Genomic DNA, 19,473 nt, shown 5'->3' with positions numbered 1-19,473 from the left:
GCTCAATTTGACTTTTCATTAAATAACCTTAAACAACTTCAGCCAGACTGAAAAAATTTTAAGTGGCAGTTCATATAAATAATTAGAATTATGTACAAGTCAGAGAAACTTCCATTATTCAAACAATATGTAGGCAACTTATTTTTCATTAATGTAGATATCAATGTGAATAGACAAAAAAAGTTAAAAAAATATCCTTGAAGATTTTAATTTTAAAAAAATCAAAAGAAAAATTGAACAGTGCCTAAATCTTTATTTTTCATAACCTACATTTCTCAAATTAGACAGTTTTACATTGTTGACACAAAAAGAAACTTAAATTACCAATAGTTTACATGTAAGCTTGATTCCAGTCTTAATGGAAAAAGTAGAACAAAAACCAAAACCCTCAATGAAGCTTCCATATTCCACTTCCAGTTCCCAAATTGGCAGCTGTTAACTCTCTCCTTAAATCTTTGATTGTCTGCTGCTATTTGTGTAATAGGTTACAAAGCACATGAAACCCTTAACCAAAGCAAACTAAAGGAGATACAAAGCAGTATGCACCATTAGTCAGCTGGTGCTCTAAGGAAACAATGAATCACATTCAAACAAGAACTCTTCCATGACAACTGCTGAAATGTTCAAAGATAACACAACAAAATAAAAGTTTGCTGTCAACTCTATCAGGTGACTTCTAGTGATCAACAATGATGAAATCCTGGGAGGAAGGGGGCTGATCTAAAGTGTCATGGCACTAACTTCAAAAACAAATACACCACTCTAAATTAATTGATAGGAAAACTGGTCCGGATTCTGTACTATTTTTATATATCTGAAAAGTATTGTCACACAATTTCACAAGTTAAAAATTCCAATTTTAATGGCTGTACCTCTGATTCCAGAGACACTGCTTGCTAGTGGGTTTACAAATGAATTCATGAAAGCCACAGTGATTAGCTATATGTCCCATTGCAAAAGTCTGCATGTAGCATTACAGCTTTCTCTTCTGATAGCCTCAGTCTGTCAAGTGAGTGGAAAAGTCTCAAAATAATTGCTGTATGATTTTTTTCTATTATTTTTTTTTATTATCATACAGCTATTTGGCATGTCACCTTTGCTTAATTAAAAAGAAAGCTATAAAAACCACATCATAGCAAGGTTTAAACTCTGGATGAACAGACTGTTGCTGGGTAAGCAGTACAGTGTATTGACCTAGTACAAAAGGCAGCAGAATACATTAAAACAGCACAACATATCCCACTGGTCTCAATACATTACCTTACAATGTACCAGTTCACTATAATGATCAGCTGTATACTGTTGCTGTTAAGTGACCTTTTTAATAAATTGTTTGCAGCTGTTGTGCTTTACATGTTCAACAGGCAAACCAAGTAAATCATTACAGCTGGCTTTAACCATATACAAATCTAACTGCCACGTTCACTGTAGAGGGGGAGAAAATAAATATTAAAAAATCCAGTGACTTGATGGGTTTAGAAATCTTGGCTTTGACTGTGGTTGTTCATCTTCCATCTCCTCTCACAACAAAGTGTGCAATATTAAAAAGTATTCAGGTCTTAGCTCGCCATTACAATCTTTCTTGTAGTCCAATTTAATTTGGATTTAAGAAGCCAATTAATTTTGATTCTCTACTTAGCTGGTTGACAAATGAAAGGAAATCAACTATATATTCCTTATTTCAGCTTTTGAAAATTATTTTTGTACCTTTCTGAGTATTAATACCATTAGAAGTGATCAAACAAATATCAGAGTATGATTTTTTGGCAGGAGGGAAAAGGCAATCTTAATGATGCTTAGTTTTCTATTCACAAATATTATTTTAATGGACCATCTTTGTAAAATTTTCTTTTTTTATCTTATACTTGACTAGACTGCCTTGTCTATTTACATCATATTACATGACACATTCATACTGAATAAAATGCACACTTGTAAAGATGAGTATGAAAACATCCGAGGGTTTTTAAATAAAAAACTTCTTCCCCCATTTCCCTTTTGCAGTGAAGAGGCAGAGTCAGTTCAGCACACCAGAATAAAGAAAAGGAAAAAGAAAAAAAACGTCAACAAATTAAAGAAATACTCAAACCACAACATTTAGTTTATCTACATCCAGCTCAACAGCAACATTTATAATATATCAATAATTTTTATCAGATTTTCCTTTAGGGTACCTCTTTATATGTTCTGATTATTTACAACTGTACAGGCAAAGCACACACTTCCAAGTGCACACATTTAATACAGTATTGACTATTTGCATTTACAGCATTTTTCAACAATCTGAAAAAGTTCGACTGTTTAAGATCCTCAAGGTATATTACAAAAACTGCCACTACCTGTTCTACAGTACATTTACTCAGTAAAGCCAGTGACCCTAGATATATATGGTAACTGAGTAATCCTGTATTCCACTCATGCCAACCCAGTGGGCCAGTCTTCATTAACGCTATGCTGTCTTATACAAAAGTTAAGGCAAAGTCATTTTCAAGTTTAAATAAAATTCAAGTCTTTAAATATTGGATGGAAATAATTTCTTAAAAAAAAAAATCAGTTCTTTTAAATAAACATTTATGGAATAAGTTGTATGGTTATATTTAGCAGGAAATAGTATCATTTTAACTGCCTGCTGCTTAGAATACTTAAAGAAAAACCTTAGGCATTTTAAAACAAAAATAATTTATATTTAACTTTATTAGAAACTTGCTAATTTAGTGCATCCTTGTTCTTCAGAAGTGTAGCACTTCTAGAAGTGAATCAATAACAGAAACCTCATTGAAGAGGAAAAGCAGGGATTTTTCTCCAGCATATAAAAAAAAAATCCCAACAAACACCATTCTCTCACACTTAAAAAAATTTTACATCTCTATGCCAATGTTAGGAGGTACAGGAAGATGTCAACCCTCAGTTGACTAAATATATGAACTCTTTCAAAGAGCACTTGGGGCAGAGTTGAAAGAAATCTACACAAAGCACGAGCATAGGACAAGGGGGAGCCAGAAGGTACAGTGGTGACTTGTATCAGCTTCCTTGTCAGACCAAGAATGCTAACTTTCAGGCTATCAAAAACACATGACAGTGCTACCTTCTAGTAACAGGTATCTATGGGCACCTCTCCACAATGAAAGTTGATGGAATTTTTTTCCTTCTATTCACAATGTGCTTTGAATTTGTTAAATGTAGTCTAATCTGCTTTAATATGGAGTGAGAAGCTGGTTACTTGCTTGCAGTCAATCAAAACTCAAACATATTCTCTATGGTGCTCTCCACAGGATGTTTATCATTAATTTGCACTGAAGACCAAATACCAATTAAAATTTTTAAATGCCAAAACCAACCATTTAGTTAACCCAAAAGTGCAAGTTCCTATGCCCAAATTGAGTCACAATAACATAATAAAAAACTTCCTCCCAGTTACATGTGTCAGCATTTTGTAAAATTTATCGCTCTTCCTGCACTCTCAATACTAGCTGTCAGCCATCATCAGTCTATTTAGTCATTTTAAGGTATATACTTCCAGACCAGTTATTTTTAAAAAAATGAAGCAGTAGAGTTCTGCTTAATTTAGAAAAACTCACTATATATATATAGCTTGCATTCATAGCCACATGGAGGCTTAATAAAAAATATCAATTTGTTAAGATAAATGCATTTTCTATCCTGAAAAAAAATCAGACTTTATGCATCACCTCCAGTTAAGCACCAACCTAAACATAAGGTTTAGATCAATTAAATCCTGAAAAAATAGACTGTTTTTCAAGAGGGGAAAATAATTTTTCATAGAAGAAAATAACTTGAAGGCATTTCACATGCCTCGTGTACCACTGCAAGCTCCTAACCAGCAACTCAGGCTCCGTATTCCGAATGGGAACCTTGATAAACAGAACTCTTCCACACTCCCCACCCACCCACCCACACAGGGTTCACTGGGGAGATCTGGGAGGTGTGCTCTGTTCCTTATTCAAACGTTTCCCAGGAGCTGGCGGTGGGGATCTGCGGCCTGACTGTCTCCTCTGATCTTTGGGGTATCCTGGATTTGATTTTGAAGGAGGAGGTTCTCGGCATTTTTCCACTGGTGGCTCGGTGAGCTTCTTCTCTTCTTTCCCACAGCCAGCAGAGTTTGGCTTCTGTTCTTTCTGAGCTTGTAAAGGAGGAAGAGGCGGTGGCAGCTCTTTAGTTGTTCTCTGGCAAATTTCTGCATAACTGGGTTTTCTCAATTCCTGGGAAATTGGGAACAAACAAGACTCCTAAATGATAAGCACAAAATAATTACTCTTTAAGTAATAACTTGGTTAAGCAAAAATGATGCTCAGAAGATAAAAAGCAAAACATACTGGAACATAACAATTTCAACTTGATTCTATATTTATAAAGGCCTAGATTGAAGGTTAAGTCAATGTTTTTTTAGTCAATGTTCAGCAAAAAATAATGAAATTGCAGTATCAATTGACTTTTTTATCTTAGCTTAATTATACATGATCTCACGAATTCCAAGGTAAGAGATTCTTAGAATAATATGAAGATGTAGAAAAAGAGAAAGCACCAAAAAAAGGATAGCATGAATGTAATTCTTCCTCTATTAATTTTTCTGTAAGAAGGCTGAAAACAAAAGCCTAAAGAAGCCTAGGAAAATGCACTCAAGTGAAAATTCCTTTTTCCTCTGCTTACTTTCAAGAGTTACTGAATGCTTAGTACTACTGTCATGTAATCTGCAAGTCTTCACAAAGGCCTGATTAATACTAGGGGGAAACCACTAATTAAAAATTCTATTACCTCAAAATCACAGAGGGCTAGAGATGGGGGTTTATGGAGAAAAGGGAAACTTGTGGTTGAGAAAGACTTTGGAGGCTTTGGGGAAGATGGAGAAAAGAGAAAGACTGAAAGTCAGGAGTCCAATTAGAACATGACTGCAACAGTTTGTTGAGGTGATAAATGATAAACTTATGGCCTGAACTAAAGTGCTGACAATGTGAGAGAAAAGAAGGGCATGAAAGAAAGAAATGTTGTGAAGGCAGAATTGACAAGACTTGGGAAGGGAATGATTAGAAAGAGAACAGCATCTTAATGCAGGGAGACGTAAAGGGGAATACAGAAGAATTTTGGAAGCTCTCTGATTATGATCCTTAATCATAAATGACAAATGAAGCTCTTACAAGAAAAACAGTGAACTGAAAGAACATCCAGTATCAAAATTACTTCATAAAGGTGAAGAAAAAACCTAGAGCTTAGTAAAAATAAGCCTCCTGAGCAGGAGCCAGGAGAGTTCTATGATACACAAATGAGGTGTTACAGATGAGGAAGGAGTGACATACTGCAGGAGCTCCATTGACTTGCACTGATCTACACGCAGTGGGAGCAAGGGCACAAGGAAGCCGTTCCCCGCTGTGTGTTTCCCTCTGCTTGTTCTCCACAATCTTGGATTCTCTGTAAAAAAAAAAAAAAAAAAAAAAAAATGTTACATGTAAATTTGAGAAATGAGGGACAAATTCCTGTACTTTTACATCTGATGTCCTATTATTAGAGCCAAGTAGTAAATAAGTGTTAAAAAGTTAATTTGCACATATAGAATTCTACAAGAAGATAAATTCTGGATGTAAAATAAATATATCAACTTCATAATTAATCAAATAACGAAGCAATTAAAGTTATTTCCTCACATAGCAAAACTTGACTAACAAAAGACAATCAAAAATAATAAAAATAATACTTGTTTTCAAGGTCTTAGATAACTTCAAGTACATGAAACAAACAGAACTAGGCTAGAAACTGTATTGGATTTTGTTTTGATATACAAACATTTGCAATGAGCAAATAACAATATTCAGTAAAATGATGTAACAGCAACTACATACACCCCCCACCTATATGCATATGTGTATATAAGTGAGTGTGTGTGTGTGTGTGTGTGTGTGTGTGTGTGTGTGTGTGTGTGTATCTTCTGAAGGAGTGATACAGGCTTTGTATTAGGGCATACATACCCAATTTAAAGGGCAGATTTAGTTCTCATGATTTTAAAAAATTTATTATCCGGCAATTTAAAAAAGAATAAATTTATTTCATTTACTAACAGCTTACCATGAAACAATATCGTTTTTTATAGCGAATAGACAGATCTTTAATGTCTTCTCTAATTCTGGATTCAAAATTAATAAAACCAAAGACACTGTTGTGAAAATTCAAATCCTTACTCAGGTAACTGGACTGGGGAAGGAGACTGTTCATATGCTGCTGCCAGAACAGAAGAACCTGATACAGAAGGCTCTCTAGACATTACTGCAGGAATAGTGTTTGTACTTGCATCCACATTCAGGGGCTAAAAAGAGGGAAAAACAAAGTAACTGAAATCAATTCATTTTAAGGAAATATAAGAAGTGATTTATATAAAAAAAGCAGTTTATGGCTACTAGGGGTCCACTGCCACACTGCATGAGTGACAATAATGGTGAGGCTAATTTAGAGTGAGGGGTGAAAAGTATCAAAATGCTATCACTTCTTAGTACATGACGGCACAGGATACAATGAAAGAGCAAGGAATGAAATATGGGATGAAATATGGGAGTCTTGGCATTTCATCTTTCAGAATTTGCCAACTTCTGCTTTAAAAAAACCAAATAAAAGAAAATACCACGAGGGAGTTCTTTTCATGGATTTCCTAAATTTCAGAGGAATTAGAGAGAAACTTCAAATAAGGAAATGTGTTGGGTATGGTCCACATTATATACCTTACTATCATAGACACTATTATAGACACATGATAGAAAAAAAGGAAGTAAGCCAATCGTGTAGTTAATATGTAACATTATAATGTAATTAATATAAAATCATTATGATGATTCATAATAAACGGACAGCCTGAGGGGTGCAAAGACTTACTTGAAACATTATAGCAATCAGAGGAAGGACTCTAGAACATAGATAGGAACCTCTATTGAAGTGTATCAAGAAGATAATAGAAACCAAACTTCCTGGGCTTACTAGATACTGATCTTCTTTAGAAACTCTCTAATCCAGACTAAATGCCCGATGCTTGTAGTTCTTTGAAGAAATCCAGCTCCCAAATGTCCATACCATTGCACGGTTAATCCAACATGCCTGAAATGTATTCCCTCCCAGGGAGAAATGTGAAATACTAGAATCTGTAAGGAACTGGCATAAATGTATAAACGCACCCAGTCACTGACAGAAAAATGACTAAAGGACCAAAAACCAAACCAAAACAAAAAAAAAACAAAAACTAACCCAACTGTAACTATTTGAAAAATATTTTTAACCTTACTAATAATTTTAAAATATATAACTTTAAACAACTTTGAGGTATTCCCTTGTGTCCAAATTCATAAAAAAAAATTAAAACAGAATTTTGAGTCATCAGTGATATTGAAAATTGGTATACAAATTTGGCAATGAACAAGTGACATAAAAGGACTTCCTATGTGAAAACATTTGTAGCAATGTTACTTGTAATTGTAAACAATTAGAAAAGAAGGCAGGGATTAACCAAACCCATTGGTATATTCATGTAATAAAGAGTATACAGGGAAAAACAATCTATCAGTATACGAAAACAATGTATGTGACAAGGATGAAGTATATTACTAGTAGATAGCTTGTGCATTAAAACAGCACAAAGGAATCAACTATTCCATCTATGACTGGATAAAGGAGGTTCACTAATCATACAGTGACAAGAATGTAAAGTCCAGGTACTGCACTGTTATACTCAAAGAATTAAACAGATGCAGAGGAAGACCCATTGAAGCTTTAGTTACTCTATGAAGAGTTGAATGGAAGAATATGGACAAGAATGGCATAAGACGAGAACACAAGGAGGAGTTGTGACTTGCAACAGTACCTGTATCAAAACTGATCATGGTTAAGACTTAAGATGGCAGAATACAGGCTAGCCTCTCACAACATTCCCTTCCAAAATAAATTTCAAATAACTCCTCAATCAGAATATAGAATGGCAGAGTCAAGAAAAAGTCAGAGTGAGACGTGTTTTCCAGGCTAAGACAACTAAGGCTGGCAGGAGAACTCCGAGACAATGCAGTACAGGCCAGCCAAGAGTGCACGACAGCAGGCAGCACCAGCAGCACTGGTAGGACTTGGACGTGGCCAAGACAGCAGCAGTAACAGTTTATGAAACTTAGCCCAAAGATGGTAAGGGGGTTGGACAACTGGTCAGAAAGAGATTACAGGGATCCTTTGATACTGCTGGCTGAGCACATCTGATACTGACTGGAAATTCCACTGCCCATATATTCTTCTGGGTAGCAGTTCTGTAGGCCAGAGAAGAGGGCTACTGGTTTGTTACAAGGGAGCAGGGGCCCTGATCACAGTTCCAAAGCAGAGATGAGTACCAGTGCCTGCAGCTACAGGAGACCAGGGACTCTTCCTTGGTAAAGATAAGAGCAGTGACTGTACCTCTCTCAGGATCACACCACCTTGGAAGCACCAAAAACTTGCAGATTCCTAGAACTAGCTCTGAAAACAGTAGCATGAAAAAGCTAAGTTTTGTCTTTTTTGGGAAATAGAGCTAATATGGAAATACATTCTGCATGATTTCACATGTATGACTGCTAACATTTTGGAGAATTTGGAATTCAAGATTGAAAAAGAAAAGAATCTTTAAAAAAAAAATAAATTTTGGGGGGGAAGATAAAGCCTTTCATAATCTGGAAAAAAATGACTATGGAAACATAAATGCCCTGACATAAATAGTTTTGCATTCTAAACTTTTTTTCTGCCTTAAAATTTGTCCATTCAAGCTAACCCTTTCACCTGAACAACATCATGGATGTAATGCTGGTTTATTGAAGGCTATACCAACACAATTCTGGGTGATCCTGCCAGACAAGGATGGCTCCAAACCTTGGTCTGCTGCAGAGGAGCAGAATGTCTCCTGTTTGAACATAAACCTAAGTAGAGCTATAGTGAGCTTAAGTTTGTATGTATGGATACATCAGGACTCAAACACAAAGGACTGTCAATGGCTCTTTCGATGTATCTTTTAGCAGTTGAAAGGATTTGACAGTAAAGACAGAGGAAGTAGATCTGTGTGCCTAAGCTAACAAACTAACCTAGTGGCACTGTTAGTGTCTAAACAATTTTTTCATAGTGTTGCCCCTAGGCCAAATACCCATTTAAAATATCATCAAATATATGTAAAGAAACATTTTAAAATTTCATTAAAAGCAATGTAGTGACTTTTTCTTTCAAAAATTTAAATTATGCTCCCCCAGGCCCCCACCAGAGTCACGATGGCAGAGTGGGAGCAGGGACCTGTGAGACACTCTCCCCTCAAAACTCTCAAAAAACTTTACTCTATAAACAAATTCTAGAGCATCAGAAGCAACAAAATGACAGACTGAAGCAAATTTCCAACCCAAGACAATCTGAATCTGGAAAGTTGACAGGAAGAGGACAGAGCTGAAGCAGACCTTAGGGGACTGAATTGCTGGTGGAGGCTGCAGTTTTCAGACTTCACAACCCACAAACTGAGACAGCTTTGAAAGTCAGTGGGAAGGGAATCTCACTTGGCTGAGAGAGGAGGATGGTCTAACCCCAGGCTTAGTCCCAGGGCAGTGGCAGCCACTGCTGAGGCAGAGGCTGCTTCTGGAGCTCCTCACTTAACAAAGAGTTCAAAAGTCAAGTAACTGACTGAGAAAATGAGCAAACAGGGAAAAAGAAACAGATTGTTGTTGTGTCCATCCTTTGTTGCTGAAGACAACCACGCCATCAGAGAAATGATGACATGACTTGCCCTTGACTTTGTTTTGAGTGAGGGAGGGCTGTGCAGGTCACCAGCCTCACTTCTCTTCCAGAGCCATCTGAATCCAGTGACCAGATATTCATCAGGATGACTGGAGATAGCCCAGGATACAATGGGAGACCTTGGACCTTTTAGGCCAAGGCCTCTTTAGGTACTTCCTTAGGGTGAGGTACACCCATTCAGTGGTCAGGGGATGGCCCCTTTAATGAGCCAAAGAAAAATAACTAAAGCAAGCTGAGAGGGAAATAGCAACAGTTACTATTGATAACCACTCTTAACAGGACGTCCAGAAAACAGCCTTTAAGTGCAGCCAGGAAGGGGGGTGAGGGGGTGGCAGGGGGCTGGGGTTGTACAATTTATGGGCTTCAGAGTGCAGTACTTTCTCAGCGAAGAGGTATTTTCTTATATCACTGGTAACGAGGAAGGTCAAAACATACAACACCAGAAGAAGAAAACAAAGCCAAAGTTCCTGCATCCAAAGCCTCCAAGAAAAATGTGAATTCATCTCAGACCATGGAAGGGCTCAAGAAAGATTGTGAACACAAAGTGAGAGAAGTAGAGGAAAAATTGGGAAAAGAAATGATAGTGATGCAAGAAAAATCATGAAAAGCTTTCTAAAGGAAATTCAAAAAAATATGCTGAAGAAAATAATACCTTTAAAATTAGAGTAACCCAAATGGCAAAAGAGGTCCAAAAAGCCAATGAGAAGAAGAATGCTTTAAAAAGCAGACTGGGGCAGATGAAAAAAGAGGTCCAAAAGTACACTAAAGAAAATAATTCCTTCAAAATTAGAAAGGAGAAAATAGAAGCTAATGATTTCACAAGAAAACAAGATATTATACAACACAACCAAAAGGATGAAAAAATGGAATTATTCTCATTGGAAAAACAACTGACCTGGAAAATGGATCCAGGAGAGAGAATTCATAAATCATTAGAGTACCTGCAAGCCATGATCAAAAAAAAAAAAAAAGAGCCTAGACATCATCTTTCAAGAAATTATCAAGAAAAACTGTCCAGATATCGCAGAACCAGAGGGTAAAATAAGATATTGAAACAATCCACTGATCACCTCCTGAAAGAGATCCCAAAAGGAAAACTCCTAGGAATATTGTAGCCAGATTCTAGAGTTCCAAGGTCAAGGAGAAAATATTACAAGCAGCCAGAAAGAAACAATTCAAGTGTTGTGGAAACACAATCAGGATAACAGAAGATTTAGCAGCTTCTACGCTAAGGGACTGGAGGATCTGGAATATGATATTCCAGAGGTCAAAGGAGATAGGATTAAAACGAAGAATTACCTACCCAGCAAAACTAAGTATAATGTTTCAGGGGGAAAAAAATGGAACTTTAATGAAGTAGAGGACTTTCCAAGCATTCTTGTTGATAACACAAGAGCTAAATAGAAAACTTAACTTTCAAATACAAGAATCAAGAGAAGCATGCAAACATAAACAAGAAAGAGAAACCTTAAGGGATTTATTAAAGTTGAACTGTTTACATTCTTACATGGAAAAATTATATTTGTAATTCATGAGACTTTTCTCAGTATTAGGATAGTTGGAGGTGATATGTGTGAATTTTTGTTTTGTGTTCATCCTTCACTGCCATACACACATGTGTATATGCATATGTGTATGTATACGTATGTGTATACATATATAGAGACAGAGGGCAGAGGCTGAGCTGAATAAGAAGGGATGATATCTAAAAAAGAACATTTAAGTGTTGAGAGGAATGTACTAGGAGAAAGAAAAAAGAGAGAGGTAGAATGTAATCATCTCAAATAAGAGGCAAGAAAGAGCTTTTAAAATGGAGAGGAAGAAGGGGAAGTGAGAGGGAATAAGTGAGCCTTCCTTTCACTGGATTTGGCTTCAGAAGGGAAGAACATACACACTCCACTGGGTATGGAAGTTTATCTTACCCTACAGGAAAGCAGAAGGTAAGAAGATGAGAGACAGGGGTAATAGAAAGGATGGCAGATTGGAAGCAGACACTTTGGCAGAGGGACAGGTCAAAGAAGAGAACATAATAAACAGAGGGTGGGATAGGATAGAGGGAAATATAGTTAGTCATTTACAACATGACTGTTATGGAAGTGTTTTGCAGGAGCCCTCATGTATAACCTATATGGAATTGCTTACCTTCTCAATGAGGGTGGGCAGAGATGGGGGAAGGGAGAGAATGTGGAACTCAAAGCTTTAAAAATGAATGTTAAAAATTGTTTTTATATGCAACTAGAAAATAAGATATACAGGCAATGGAATACAGAAATCTATTTTGCCCTATGGGAAAACAGAAGGAAAGGGGATGGGGGGGGGGGGTGACAGAAAGGAAGGCAGACTGGAGGAAAGGGTAATCAGAATACATGCTGCCCTGGGGTGGGGGGAGAGGAGAGATGGGGAGAAAATTTGAAATTCAAGTTTATGTGGAAGTGAATGTTGAAAACTGAAAATAAAATTTAAAAAAAATTTAAATTATCCCATCAAGCACCCAAGTTCACCAATATATAGTGTGGAAACTGTAAAGCTAAGCAGCTATGGCTATTCTGCTGGTTGGTATCAAAACTTTAGGTGCGTCACACATTAATAATTTTTTTCTACCTGAATGTGTGATTGTAGTGTAGGTTACTCTTCCACTCTATCTCTAATGCAAATGAACTATCTAGCAATTTGATGGGATACTGAATAGAGAGTTAGACCTGGAGTCAGGAAGACGTGAGTTCAAATCTAGCCTCTGACACCTTATTGGCTATGTCACCATGGGCAAACCATTTAACCTCTGCTCACCTCAGTTTCCTCAACTATAAAATGGGGATAATAACAGCACCTACCTACTAGGGCTGTTGAGAGGATAAAATGAGATAATGTTTAAAAAAGTGCTTAGCACTGTACTTGACACACAGTAGGTATTTAATAACTACTTGTTCTTTTCCATTCTTCTTATAAGATAGCAACCTGGAGGCACTGAGAACTTAACTAACTTGCCCAGAGTCATCATAACGTATGTTAACTACACCCTTGTATATAGCTCTTGTAAAAGAAAATATAATAATAGAGTTTTTCCATGTTAGTTTCATTAATGCTTCCAGATTTGGTGCCTAAGTTTTTTACAATTTATATCACATTCGATATCAGCATCTTAGGATCAAATGAAAAGTTCTACTGATTTTTCTGAATACATGCATATAACAGTCATGGCTTGGTTGCAAGTCTTGATTACTAAATTGAAAGGTTAAGAGTTGGTCACAGCAGAAAATCACCTATTTATATAAAATGAAAAAGCTTTTGCTGACAATATGCTTCCATGGTGCATTAGGAAGTCATCATCATCATCGCAGTCGTTTGTCAACAAGCATTTGTTAAGCACTTACCATCTATGAAGCATTGTGCTAAGCAGCAGGAAAACACATTCTAATTGAGACCATAAGCAAAGAACCACAATGTATCAGAGTATAAATGCAAGTTAATCTCAAGAAGAGGCACTAAAAGAGGATGAGTTTGAGCAAGGCTTACAAAAGGTGAGATTTGAGCTGAATCTTAGAGGAAGTCAGTCAGTAAAGGAGGAGAAGGAGAACATTTCCAGGAACAGGAGACAGTCAATGAAAATGGACTGCAGTGTGAGAGGTATACCAAGGAGGCCAGGGGACACTGGATTGTAGAGTACAGGGAAGAGGGTGAACTGTAAAAAAGACTGAAAAGGTAGAAAGGGGTCATGATGTAAAGGGCTTTAAAAGATAGCATTTTACATTTCATTCTAGAGGAAACAAGAAGTCACTGAAGTTTACTGAATAAGAGGAGTGACATACTCTAACCTGCACTTTAAGATCACTGACAGCTGAATAGGGAGCGAGTAAGAATGGGAAGAGACTTGAGGGAAGGAGAGGGCTTCAGAGGGCTACAGCAGTAGTCCTGGTGTGATGCAATGAGGGATTCCACAAATAGCTGTAGGAGTAGAAAGAAGGGGGACATATATGAGACGTTTGAAGGTAGAAATGATAAGACAGGAAAATACTGAGTCAGAGTAGTGAGTGGGATAGACTTAGTGAAGACTCCTCAGATTGTAATTTTTCTCCCAGGGGTGAGGTAAGGCCTAAAGGCTCAAGGTTACAATATTTTTAGAATAGAATAGTTCCATATAAGGATATAAAACTGTGTAGTGTATTAGGGTCTCAATGATTGGACAAAACTTACATAATTCCTCGATGTCTTCATTTCAAAAGGGATTGGTTAGATTTCGTGTCTAGAATGTAAGACCATATTCTCAGCTAATGAGGATAATGGTCAGTGGGGGGAGGAGGGACTTGCGTTAGGGTCTACATAAATCACTGTCCTGTTGTCTTCGGCTTTCCTACTCCTACAGGTGAGCCCTGCTTCTCGAGAATCGAATAAATCACTTTTCTGTCATCACTTTGAGAGGCCTCTGAGTAACTGATTTACGTAGGGACCTGAGCCATCCCACACAGTTTGGGGGCTCGTCCGGGATCTGTGACCTTTCTGAGAGATGGCTGACAGCTCAGTTCAAAGACTGGGCACCCGTGGGGAGATTTCCCTATCGTCCTTGAAAAGGGCTGCTGGGCCTCCCTCTCTGCAAGGTAACGACCCGAAGCAGAGGAACTCAGTGAAGACAGAAAAGAACACAGAGAGGGACTCCAAAGACTCCGAAGCTGTGAAGTGTGTAAAAATGCCAACCGGTTGGTGTTGAAGTTTGCAGTCAGGCAACTTGTACGCGTATACGACCCAGCGGTAAGTGCGGGGTGGGGTATGGGGGTCAATTCGCTGAGTCTTACACAGACTTGGGGAGAAGGTGACGACTCCCAACCAAATTAGTGGACTGTGGGACCCCAGGGTGAAGGGCCCCCCCAAAAACGTTTGCTGGGTGACTGCTGGTGATGGGTGACCCTCACCTGAGAGCTGGCAAGAGAAGCTAGCAAGGGAGCTAGCATAATTCGTTGAGTCTCAGACTCGGAGGTGTTGGCGACAACCCTCGACCAAAGGAGCCAGCAGGACATCTAGCAAGGGAGCTAGCACAATTCGTTGAGTCCCAGACTCGGAGGTGTTGGCGACAACCCTCGACCAAAATGAGACAAAAGCAGTCCAAGAATAGAGCTTCGGAGTGGAGTCAGGAAGAAATACCGGTAAATAGTCCCTTGGGAAACCGATTACAAAATTGGCATGAATTACCAAAATTATAGAGAAAAGAATGTAGAAGATGATTAAGTATTGTTGTTTCATATGGGGTGAAAAGACATCGGAGGAGGAGGCACAATCTGGCCCAAATATGGTTCCTCCGAGGATTGGGTTTGCCAAAAATTTAAACCTATATGTACTATTCTATTCTGTTAAATGTTTTGTCTGTATATGTTGTGTTGGTATTTCTGTGTGAATGAAAGTTTGTGTGTCTCTGTTTTTATCTGATAAGGTTGTAAATTTAGCCAGCCAGCCAGCCAGCAGGAGCAGAAAGGCTGAGCTGAACTGTCCTTGAAATTCCTGTTACTCCCTTTTCTTCAACCCCTCCAGACTAGTTTCAGAGGGGCGGAGGGACAAGGAGGGAGAGAAAGGAAAAAAAAAAACATCTTTTTCCCTCAGACCTAAGAGGCATGCTAACAACCAATTAACCATTTCCTGCCTCACCCAAAAGAAGAAATTTTAGTGTAATGGGAAATAACAGAAAGTTAAGTGAATTCATTCTGGTCGTATTTGGAAGTGTGAATAGGTGAAATGTGTCATTCTTAATTTAATGTTTCAGATAGGTTAGAATTTATTAAAGTTTTGTGGAAGTAAGCAGAAGATTAGAAAGTAAAAAATCTCAAGTAAGCAACTTAGAGCTGAGAGTTTTGGATTTAGGTTTAATTAGATCAATATATTTGATGCCAGACAATGTATTTAAAGTAAAAAGATAATAGGTTTAGGTTTTTCTTTTTCTTTACAGAGTGGGAGGGCCCGAAAGGGGTGGCCTTGGGAATCCTGGCACAAATAGAAGGAGGGCAGAGACACCCAGGAGCATTTCTGCCAAAAATGTTAGATCCAGTAACAAAAGGATAGGTATTTGTTAGATGCAACATTAATCTAATGTAACTGTTACACGATCTTAAATTTTGTAATTTATTACATATAGATAGGGGTTTTAAAAAGGTGTAATAGAAATTTGATAATTTGAAACTTACATTTGGTTATTAAAAAAAAAGAGCTGAATAGGTTAATGGCTTCTTTTAAGTTTTAAGTAAACTTAAATAAGTTTAAATTTTTAGGTAATCCATCTAAATATTGTATTAGAAATTGCACTGTTAAGCTAATTAGTGAATTGGTTAAAAAGAGCTGTTATGAATTTTTTTATGAGTTTCCTTGTTGTAGCATTCTTATTAAGAAAATGAGAACACTTTAAAAATGTACATGTATATATATAGGTGTGATTTTCAAGCCTGTTTCATCTGAGCATGTATTATGTTAAAAGTTTATTTCTGTTGTTGAAAAGGAAATTTTAGCTAAAATTGTTTTTGCCATGAATCAAGCATTTACTCTAAAGTTATTTTTGTAAAAGAAAGTTTATGGGCAAATGTGAAAAGGCTTTGGGTTTAGGTCTTTTCTTGTGATTTCTGTCAATTAGTTTCAAGGGGATTGTGATAAATTGCAAACTGTACATAAGAGAGGAAATATTTGCTGTATTAAGAAATACTTTGTAAAATCTTTCGTATGGGTTTTTGGAAGGCCTACCTATCCAATTTGTATTTGTAAGTTACAAAAGTGGGAAGAATTTAGCTTCTCTAATAGGATATGAAAATGCAACTGGTGTCATCCGAAATTTATTGTTCGGGTTCATAGCTAAAACAATTTGTTATCACTTATGAAAATTATGTTTGCCATTTGTAATTGTAATGCTAAAACCTAAAGCTGGTACACTGTGTGAATATGTGGGGGAAAGAAGCAGTCCTCAGGCTAGTAACAAGTACAGCCCCAGCAGCTGAGGAGATTGTATATAGAACTTGCTTTGGTGAGAATTTGAAAATGTATAAGAAATTGATCTTCAGTCATTGGCTCTTTAGGGCAAATTTAAGATCTAAGAGGTAAATACAATCTCTGGGAACATTCTTTCTAAATCTAATGGGAATAAGTAGATATTGTATCATTGTTACACAGAATAAGACTGGGATTCAAAGTTAATTGTAATTGTATTTTATTTACAGGGGGATTCAGGGAAAGGAATCCTTTACAAAAAAAAGGGGGGGGGGGGGCAGGTGCTCTGGGAGCTCCAGGAATGGTCTTGATGGGAGTGGCCAGTAAACTGGAGATTTGGACTGATAGAATTAAGAGTGGGAAGTAGAATAGACTTGGGCATAGTGATAGAGTGGATCTTAGGAGAGCCAGTTCATGTGGAAAAAAAACCCAAAAACCAAGGAGTTTTTAAGGTGAAGTTTTCCAGGGCCTTTAGACAAATGAGACTAAAACTCTTTTGGGGTAATGGACAAAGGTCCCAACTTGGAATAAGATCTTTACAGGTTACAAAATGATGTAAAAGCAATTAGTATTAAAACAATTAACTGAATTAATTAATGAGACTAAATCAGAGACATCTTCAGTTTGGGAAAAAGAATTTCAGTCTAATTTTCTTAGAGGTAGGTAGCCTCTGGTAATATTTGGCATTGAAAGTTAAATGATTGTTTTGATTTGAATTCATTACATGAACATAAAAATTCAAGTTAATGTCTGAACTTATCACATGTGTAGCTCATTCTTTTAGACTGAGCAGGGTTAGAAAGGGATAAAGTAGTTTGGGAAACAGATATAAATCTATTAGAGCAATGACTTATGATTGTTATTCAATCAAGAACTAGAAAATGTATAGAAAGGCATGTAGGCTACTTAGACCTGCTTCAAAGATGTTCTTTGACCAATGTGAAATTAGTCATGTCTGAAACTGATTATTGGAGCTTGCTATTTTAAGATTTTTGTGGGACTATTAACTGACTGTTCTTCTGAGTCTAACTCCAGGTGTGGATAGCAAGAGAGGTGGTCTGAGCCACTGATCCATGATGCCAATAAGCCTGTGAGATGCTGGTATGAACTGCAAAAAGGTGATCTCATGGGAAGGTCAGGAGAGCGACTGTTCAGTCTGGGCTGAGGTAGGATTCTCCTGACTCAATTTCCCCACTGACACCTGGTAGACTTTAAGCCTGGCTGAATGCCAGTTGACAATCTACTCCTGCCTGGAACTGACATGAAGTAAGGGAGATGTTGTTTTCCTTCAATGTCCCTACTCTTAGTGGCAAATTCCTAAAATCAGAAGTTTTGTAAGTAATAATACCAAATCTGTTGAATAATAGATTGTTGGTAGGGGAACATCTGAGGTTAAGTCTAAAATTGAGCTAACAGGTTTAGGACTTTAGAACAACAACAATAAGTTAGGGTCCTCTAATTCTTAGTAATAGTGTGGAGATGATTAGGTCAAGGGCTTGTGAGACTAGCATGCACAGTTATTATTTTATCTTAGTTGTAAGAATGATAGGAATGATAATCTAAGATGGTATTAAGTTCAGTTCCGTAGGAGAGTGGACATCTGGATGTCTACAAGAAGATGAAGAGAAGAAGATGCTGAGATGCTGTGCTGAAGACTGTTTGAAGGAGCATTCAGATCAGAAAACTGCATAAGATGATATTTTTCCCCAGACTGCTGTATGAGATGGAACCTCTAAATGGACAGTTCATTAATTTAAATCTCTGTATCTGTACTTATGACAACAGGACTGCCCCCTGTAATTTGCTAATGTGTCAGTCAACTTTGCTTCCTTCCCATGTTCATAAAAAAAAAAGGAAGACAGATGAAGGGAAGGATTCATAAGGGAAAGAATGTGAAGAGGTATTTATTGATTGGATTTAGGTATGGAAAAAGGAATAAATAAGAGGAGGGGAGGAATATGGGTAAGATTGAACCTTGAACTATCTATTCCCCCATCCCAATTCAGAAAATGTTTAGCATGATTGGGAAGCCAGTAGACAAAGTTATGGAAGGTTATTGCATTTAAAAATTTTAAAGTTGTTTACTTTCATTTATAATTATTGCTATTAGTTATTAAACTCTCAAGCTTCATGCTTGGAGACACACTTTGTCAGTATTTAAAAGCTCCATTTGAAGCATGTGTGAGAACACACAGAATTTGGAAAGGGAGAGCCAATGAGGTATATATATATATATATTCATTATAAGTTTTGTTATTTGGGGAACTATACTAGGATTATCATTGTTTGTTCTTAACAGGATTCTCTGTTCAGCAATTGTCCTAAGCCATTAATCACAATATCTAAACAGGACTCTTCTATTAAGACTGTGTGGACTTGACAAACCGTGGGAACAATGCAACCAAAATGTAATACCCTGGGAATGTCCCTTTTAGGCATGATCCTGTTCCCACTACTGGGACACCAGGCCCCAGTTATCAACCCCACTCTTGAAAAGTTTCCCGGCCCTAATTCAGACCATTGTGGACACCTTTGAGGTATCCGACTGTTGGATTTGTGGGGGGGACCTCATTAGTTAAGCCAATGTCCAAGGGTAGCAGTACCGCTGAGTCCAGTCTGGATTTTAAGTAATAGATCTGTAGTACATGACAGAACAAGATTCTGGACAAGCCAAGAGAAACACCAATGGTCTTTGTCCGAATCAGTTCCAGGTGAACATTGTTTAAACCAAACAGGACCTGAATTGCA

At 37.3% G+C, this 19,473-nt stretch overlaps 1 protein-coding gene across 2 annotated transcripts in view; it reads right to left on the bottom strand.

The window, feature by feature from the left end:
• Positions 1-233: 233 nt before the first annotated feature.
• Positions 234-19,473, bottom strand: part of LARP4B (La ribonucleoprotein 4B) — a 173,341-nt gene continuing 154,101 nt past the window's right edge. For both annotated transcript variants that reach the window (XM_072652068.1, XM_072652069.1), the window contains 3 exons: positions 6,189-6,313; positions 5,313-5,424; positions 234-4,220 (listed from right to left, as the gene is read on the bottom strand). In XM_072652068.1, the coding sequence (XP_072508169.1) occupies positions 3,924-4,220; positions 5,313-5,424; positions 6,189-6,313 (534 nt within the window). In that variant the 3' untranslated portion in view covers positions 234-3,923. The remainder of the gene's footprint in view (positions 4,221-5,312; positions 5,425-6,188; positions 6,314-19,473) is intronic.

The sequence above is a fragment of the Notamacropus eugenii genome, chromosome 3 (genome assembly GCF_028372415.1).
Source record: "Notamacropus eugenii isolate mMacEug1 chromosome 3, mMacEug1.pri_v2, whole genome shotgun sequence".
Taxonomy (NCBI): Eukaryota; Metazoa; Chordata; class Mammalia; order Diprotodontia; family Macropodidae; genus Notamacropus; species Notamacropus eugenii.
Note: the sequence above shows the minus strand (reverse complement) of the source record. Positions and strands in the feature narration are given on the sequence as shown.